This window comes from Hippocampus comes, unplaced genomic scaffold, assembly GCF_001891065.2.
Source record: "Hippocampus comes isolate QL1 unplaced genomic scaffold, H_comes_QL1_v1.1 scaffold270, whole genome shotgun sequence".
Lineage (NCBI taxonomy): Eukaryota > Metazoa > Chordata > Actinopteri > Syngnathiformes > Syngnathidae > Hippocampus > Hippocampus comes.
The window spans coordinates 484,621-493,006 of NW_017805631.1; the positions used below are offsets into that span (position 1 = coordinate 484,621).

Below are 8,386 nucleotides of genomic sequence, written 5' to 3' on the forward strand. Positions count from 1 at the left end.
CACACACACACACACACACACACACACACACACACACACACACACACACACAGTATATTTCCGTTGTTAATTCAAACAACATGCCTGCCTGCTGGTTGCATCTGTAATTGGCCCAAAGTTCACGTAATTTATGCTGAGTGATGTTATTTTGAATTTTTTTACTTACGGTACTTGAAAATCTGAGTTATTTTGAATTAAAAAGATGTTAGAATTAAATAAATAACACATAAACTGTAACTACTTGTTTTTTTGTTCATAAGTGAAGTGTTTTGGGAACTTAAAAAAAAAAAGAAAGAAAGAAAAACTACATGAACGCTATTATTTTGTGATTGGTCGAGGGCACGGAAGCAGTACTTGTGCCTCCCGCTGCAAAGTCTTTCAGCTTCCATGACACAATTCAAGGCTAAAAATAGATTCGCTTCTGAGCTCACGTATACATTATGGCAGCACAAAACGACCCCGAAGTGACCGAGGTTGTTTCCTGTAATGTCTTGTTTCACGAATCCGATCAATGATGTCCTTGATTGATTGCGCAAGTTATAACATTACACTCAACCAGCGATTTTGCATGAAATGCAAAATATTGATCATTTTCTTCCAGAAGCCAGGGTATTATGCCAGTGCCATATCTGATTACTGGCAGGGCGTCGGTGTTAATGGCCTGGATCTTATTCTGCTGCTCAACTGACGATTCAGGACCTGCCTCACCCTTTTTGGTATTTGACTGTGGCCACCCTTCAAGCTGCCTCCTCATGGTATCTATTTGCCTGTGGAATTCCAAAGTATGAAGGACAGCTACAAGTCCCTCACATCTGCTACTCTGCCTTCCGGGAGTTCAATCCCTTCGGCTGTGATTATCTTCCGTCGCCTCGATATCATTTGCCCCAACTTTGCATCCGAATGGCATTCCGATGTCATTGCTGTACAGTGATCCCTCGCTACTTCGCGATTCAGTAACATACATTTTTTTTAATGATTTCATGCCCTTTTTGTCATAACAACCCCTGCTTTATATCAAGGGACAAAAACAAAATATCTAATATTTAAAACAAATTCAAAGTGGAATAACTGTTGTATTGTATTCGGGCCTTTGATAGGTAAATCATTCATAACATCACTGATTTTAATGCATTTATATTTTGGCAGTGTTTTCAAAAAACACACTTCACCCTTAAGAGACCATAAATGGTCACCATTATGTAAGTGTTAAAATAATACGTTATTATGTTTTTTTTTTCCAGTAACCACCGACCTAGCTGTACATGTAAGGTTGCTCTTTTTTTAGTTTTCTTTTTTATGTTTTGATTCCTTTTTATCATAGCAACTGCAGATTTCATCAACAGATGAACACAAAATACGTAATATTAAAAAAAAATAATAAGTGGAATCATTGTGCTGATTATATTAGGCCAAGGGTCGGCAACCCGCAGCTCTGAATAGGGTCTTTGGTAGCTCAGAAAAATCAAAACATTGCTGATTTTAATGCATTTTTATTTTTGGAGTAATGGGAATTCATCCATCCATCCATTTTTCGATCCGCTTTATCCTCACAAGGGTCGCAGGCGCGCTGGAGCCTATCCCAGCTGTCATCGGGCAGTCGACGGGGGGACACCCTGAATTGTTTGCCACCCAATCGCAGGGCACACCTAGACAAACAACCATTCGCGCTCACACTCACACCCAGAGACAATTTAGAGTGTTTCATTAACCTGCCACGTATGTTTTTGGTACCCGGAGAAAACCGCTGCAGGCACAGGGAGAACATGCAAACAACTCACAGGAAGGCCAGAGCCGAATTGAACCCTGCACCTCTGCACTGTGATGCCGACGCGCTAACCAGTCGACCACCTAGCCGGCAATGGCAGTTTATTCAGAAAACTCACACTCAAGCTCTTGGGGATGCAAAATGGACCTGCTCATAAAAGTGTTGAAATATCAAACGTATTAACATGTTTTTCTTTTACATTGAAAACTTCTTATCTTTTCAATAACTTTAGACTATACTCTAAATGAACAAAGGTTTTATTATTTTGGTGAATTATAGTCACGATAAGTCTAATAACTCATAACCTTGATTTTGAAGCCATGAGATTTTATTTCCAAAAAAAGAGATAAATGGCTAGACGCAAAACATGCAGTGTTCTGGATCTAAATTAGTTGAGGATGAGGTCCGTACAGCCTTGAATAGGTCAAAAATTCACAAGACCGATTTAGATTTTATCGAAAACAAGAGTTTTAAGCACAAACACAAGCACGGTGTACCTACCGACCTACCCCAGTCGTAACTGAACACAAAAGATTGACCACCGAGCAACGATTCCACTGAGTTGATTTTTACAACTAAGCCACAGACCAGTGCCATGTGCATTTTGCATGGAAGTTATCCGCATTCGGTGCACCGGTTGTCAAGAAGACTTTTAGATGAGGTCGATAGCCTTGAATCAAAGACAAAGGAGAAATAACAAGTGAGACCGTTCAGCATATAAACGTTCAAATATTCATTCAACAAAACACTTTGAGTCAGTGTCGCCAGTCATAGTCATCACATATCACGTACTGACGGCACCTCGAACACTCTTCCCTTGAGCTCGTATCGCCCAAGTAATGCTTGGCCTTTTTAACGCAACACTGGTAGAGCGGCTCTCGTTCTACAAAGCCAAGTGACATCTGTTCGTAGTCGTCTGAATGTGATATGAAAATTTGGCTGTTGGCTTAAAATGCGCGCAGCGGCACTCGACTGCAAACTTCTGTTGCCGACTTGAAGCATGCATGTGAATAAAACTCATTGAGGCATAGTGATGTCCGGTGCCGAAATAGAAGAACCTTTCAACTGGACCACATTCGCACCGTTTGATGTGGCAGTGCTTTCGTAAACTAATGCACATCAACATTACTCACCTTCAAAAAGTGACAACCTACAAAGTGTGCAAAGTTTTCCGCTCGCACATTTCCACACACTAATTAGGTTTGGGGAACAGATTGCTACCAGAAACAACATATGAAGTATTTAAATCAGATGATGATTTGACATGTTTACGCCCACGTGCTGCATGGTTGAAGATTTATCACCACATTAGCTGTGTGCCACTCATATAAGCATAAGTATGAAAAGAAGAATGCAAATTCTTTTTTTCATATAAATAAAGTGTAGACATTGATTTTATCAGTTCAGTTTTTCCATTTCATTCTTAGAGATGTAAATGTTCATTTAATTTTAGAGATAATGTAGTAGGATGAGTGGGGGAACAAAAAATTATTATCACTCCACCATAACTTGTGACTGAGGACGATTTTATGACTTGCTCAAAATTTGGTGGCGACATGGCTTGACTTTCTTGATCCCCCACAATGTCTTGGGACTTGCTTGATTGCTGGTTAAAGTCAATGAGCAAGAAATATTAGCTTAGTTTTTTTTTTTTTTTTTATAGTTGTATGTTTTCATTACTTACTCTTTATTGTTTTATTGTTTGTTTTTTTAACCACACACTAGTTTAAAAAAGCTAAGTATGGTCTAACTTCATTTTGGGGCTGGAATGGATTAACTGCATTCCCATTCATTTCAATGGGAAACATTACCTCGATTAATGAACGTTTCAGGTTATAAACAGGCTCACAGAAGCCATTAAGTGTTTAACTTGAGGTTCCACTGTGTGTGTGTGTGTGTGTGTGTGTGTGTGTGTGTGTGTGTGTGTGTGTGTGTGTGTGTGTGTGTGTGTGTGTGTGTGTGTGCGCGCGCGCGCGCACACATACATACAGCAAACAAATGTGCAAAGAACCACGTAAGAAGACATGGATGTGTTTTGTTTCCCTTTCTTTTCGAAATGTGATGCCTGTTTGCTGACTGACTGTCTCTGAGCTCTTTTGACTCCTCTGTAGAACAGTATTTGCATCCCTTCTGTTTCTGTTGCAGAACGAGGGAAAGCCTTGCATCGAACACCTCGTCCATAGTGGAGAGTAATCGCCGGCAGAATTTGGCTCTGAGTCCCGGCCACCTCGGTATTACAAATAGCAACGGCCCCCCTTTCTCATTCCGCACCATCCCCGAACCAGCTGGCAGCCAACCGGAAAAACTCCAAAAGCCCAACGCCTGCCTTGCATCAATCACCAGCGTCTAGAGGCCGTGACCAAGGACAAGATGAAGTCCTGCCCTAAGGACTGTTAAACATGCAGACTGTCACATTGACTGAATCAGTGGAGCTGCCACAAGACCACTGTGGAACTATAGCTGTTAATACACACATCAACACATTCTTATCACAACAACAACAAATTAGACCACCATGAGACTGCTTCTCTTCTCTCATAAATACACACGCGTACATACAGTACACCATGCCAGTGGGCAGACTAACCATGTCATTTCATAGCCTTGTGTTTACACACCGCTGTTGTGTTCTTTCACTTACGTGAGTTCTACTTTGAGTGCGTGTGCGTGTGCGTGTGTGTGTGTGTGTGTGTGTGTGTATACACCAGTAATCTGGAATCTCAGGTCATATCATATAATTCCAGTCCAATTTCAGCTGCTCCATATCAGTGGAACTCTGTCCGATGGCGTGTTTACACACCAAAAGGTCCGAGGCTCTGCTAACTATCGCCACTGATGCAACACACAGCCACTGATCCAATTTTGGCGCACTTTGTCTCATCAGTTTGCTTGATTATTGTCATCAGTTATCAAAAATGCTGAGCCATACAGATGGTATGAGGTATTAAATCGTACCCAACAAGTTCCTTTGAGTTGAGGTGCACGGATTGAAATGTTTTCGGCTTGATCAACCATTACGCAGGAGTTCAACGTTAGAGTTAATCGTGCACTAGTCACACACGCGCATAAGTCTACGGCAGGGGTGCCCAACCTTTTTTAACCAAAGATCGACTTTTCAAACAACCAACCTGCTGCGATCGACCCGTTACCACACACGCGCGCATACTCAAGCACTTACACACGCATACCCTGATGAGAAATAGCCATAACGGCCCCTAAGATGAACGAAACAGAAAAATAAAGTAGACACAAAGGTTTGTGAATTTGTGAAAAGGAAATCACTGCCTACCTTCGTCGAGACCTGACGCGGAAGGCATGGGACGCACTTTTGCAGCGTGTTAACGATCATAGCTCACGTGTACCGTTTTAAAATTCTTCTCCCGGCCCTCCAGATTCCCATTCTTTGCCAGTACCCTCGGTGAATTGTACATGAAACAAACCCTGAATGAGAATGCTAATAACAATACAGTATAAGATATAGCGCAACAGCTCTGATCACGAGCTGCAATTCCAGACTGCTGACCGCTAACAACTTCTGGTGATGCAGGTCACACGCCACCGTGCCACTTTATTTTATTTATTAAAATATTTTTTGTTCAAGTGAGAGTGATAGGATGCTTAGGATGCAGTGTGCACTAAGACAAGAATATATCATATTAATAACACGCACACAGTCACACAAATGTCTTGGGTCGGGGTTTTTTTTTGCCTCACGATCGACTTTGGAACAGTCGGTGAGCGACCGGTAGATCGCATTCGACATATTGGGCACCCCTGGTCTACGGTATGTTCTAACCATGGAAAACTTTCAGTCGGTTCCCGTAGATTACCCTATTGACCAATGTGAGGGCATTTCTATTCAGAACATCAAAACAGTAAATTGCGGACATTAAAAGTAATTTCCAATGATAACTGTCGTTTGGTGAATAACAGTGAGGTTACTGTAGGTTGGAAGTTGCATAGCAAACCCACAACAAATGCATCGACAAATTCTCGCTTATGTTGTTGTGTTCAATTGAATTGGAACCTGAAATCAACCTGAACAAAAATGCCAGCTTTTAGTTACTCGTCATATTTTCCTTCATTTATGGATCCAAACTATGGACTTTTCTTTTCTGTTATGCATCAGGGCCACTGGATACTGCTGCCTCATTGTCTACCTAACCGACAAAAGCTCTCCAGTACTCTTTCTATAATATTTTGAAAAACAAGGAATGAAGGGAAATTTCCCAATATCAAACCATGTCGAGGCATTCTAACTGCTCAGTGGAGGATTAAACACACAATCTAAATGGCAAATCTGAAAACTGAAGCTATTCAGTTAAAAAAAAAAAACAACTTTGGCCATCACTTTTGCTGAATCATGAAAGATTTGTTGATGAATATTCCCATGATGATTCAACCTTGATAGAACACATCTAATGAGTCACCGATGTCTTAAGTATATTTGTAGAATGGCGGGAACAAATGAGATGGTTGGGATCAGACTTAAAATGATTGCAGAAGCATTCACTGGACCTGAATAATTTTGACTGTTTCAGAGTGATCAAGTAACCTGCTAAAAGTAGCTTGAAGTTGAAGACACGTCATGAAAGTATGAACACATTCAGAGTGTGAATATTTGAACGTCAAGTTAGGAGAATGAGATAGTATGGTCTGAAAAGTGTTGCTCGCAGAGAGCAGGGTTGTGAGGTTTTTTTTTTTTCTTTCAGATTTTTTTTTTCAATTACGGAATGAAACATTCATAAATATCCAGTTCATGACTAACTGAGTTTCAAATTTTGAAATTCCCGAGCCATGCTCACTCATGGTGCTAAAAATGCATTATGGTCGCCGACGGGCACACTGGTAATCATTTTCAGGAGTGACGATATAGTTGGAATATAGTCTTAAATGGCTGCCTACTAGTGATCATTTCACCTACGTACTAATGGCAATGGTTATGTATCCCATCTAAGAATTGTACTGGTTTCACGCAAGACTGAGCAGGAGGACACAGTGACTCGTTTGTGTCATCGTGTGTGCTAGATAGATTTTCAAGCCTGAGCTGACAGGAATCCTGGGGGAATCCTGTCGCACTATCGCTGCAGTCGTGGTCCTCATCCTTCTGCAGGCTCAGGAAGTTTGTCAGCCATCCTGATGTTGTCGTCCTACAGGCTCCTCTTCAACTACCTCCACAACAGCAAAAACACAGCCCGTCCTTTCCATGATCTCACTGTCATCAGCCTCTGGCCTGTGAATGTCTGCGCATACATCCGGGACACACTACACATCCAAGTGCTGGAGCCCTTGGCCTTTTATTTTCCCTTTGTTCGCCAAGTGTCATAGCGTAGCTGCTAATGAGCGAGCGAGGCAAGTGCAAAGACGCATGGAAAAAAAAAATCTCAGATTGGGGATATGCACATTGTAACAGCTCTCTCGAACACCACACAACTATCTTTAGCTTAAATGACCTTATGGTGTACAACAGCTTTATTATCTTCTCTGTACCAGAGTACTGACATTGGTGTTCTACTCATATGCTTAGCCTCCAATTAGATACTCCATCGAAAGAGGTTTCAATGGTGTTGGTCCCAATTTTACAAGGTAGTAATAAAGCCTCCACCAAACAATTCAGTTCAGTATGGTACAATACCCCAAACGTCAAACATATACGCGCAAGCTCGAGCTTGATCGGGTTTATTGATCCGTAAACTGATTTGGACTGCTTGGTGAAAATGTGGTCTTCAGACTCAAGAGCAGAAACACGTTGCTGTACTAAATTAGGTTTAAGGTTTCTCTTTTTCCAAACAATGGTCTTTTTTTTTTTTTTGTGAAGAGAAAATACTCTTACCTCGCTGACAGTTTTGGCTGTCACTTCAGCCTTCGTCTGAGCTGTCACTGTTTCCTTGTGACGCGCCTTAAAAACAGCTGACCGAGTCAGGAAACCTTCAAACTAAGGCTCCGCGACCCAGTCAAGGCTGTGCTCCAACCCCTTGCCGCCGTTGAAGCAATGTGTCCCGGGAGTGTGGGAGCATGTAAGCCCCTTCGTCTTTGTTGATGGTGCCATCTCCACAGCCCCTATTTTTAAGACACGTCACAAGGAAGCAGTGGCAGCACCGATGAAGGCTGAAGTGACAGCCGAAACTCTCAGCTAAACCTCATTTAACCAATAAGTACACAAGATGAACGTCATAGCAGTTTGCGGTACTTTCCACTTATTGGAGCACTGCTATGCAATTTCGTTCGAAACCAGTGTCTTCAATATTGCAAGAGTATAACGTACAATAGTTATTTGATCTGGAATCGCCTAAGGCAGTCTTCTCGAGGGCCCTGACCACGCCTTCAGTCCAGAACTGCGGTTGGGATCGAGCACCAAGCGCTTTCTACCCTGAGGGAACGTGTATCATCATCTGTAGCTGCAATGGCTCGGTTCCCCATTCTTTCAATTCAACACAGTCATACTCTTCGTACTAGTCTACCGTGATGATTTTGAGGGCTCACCTCTTCTGTAAAATTACAGTCAGCCTCTATTGTACCACTAGTCTTGGATCAACCACTGATTTCCCCATTGCAATGAGACATTTGATTCATATCCATATATCACATTTCAGGGGTCTAACGTTTAGCTTCACCTGTAAA

The 8,386-nt window shown here is 41.9% G+C and overlaps 1 protein-coding gene across 4 annotated transcripts in view; it reads left to right on the forward strand.

The window, feature by feature from the left end:
* The window catches only part of LOC109522827 (storkhead-box protein 2), a 66,280-nt gene extending 61,543 nt beyond the window's left edge, over nt 1–4,737 (forward strand). For all 4 annotated transcript variants that reach the window (XM_019881640.1, XM_019881641.1, XM_019881642.1 and 1 more), the window contains one exon: nt 3,911–4,737. In XM_019881640.1, the coding sequence (XP_019737199.1) occupies nt 3,911–4,115 (205 nt within the window). In that variant the 3' untranslated portion in view covers nt 4,116–4,737. The remainder of the gene's footprint in view (nt 1–3,910) is intronic.
* The last annotated feature ends 3,649 nt before the right edge of the window (nt 4,738–8,386 follow it).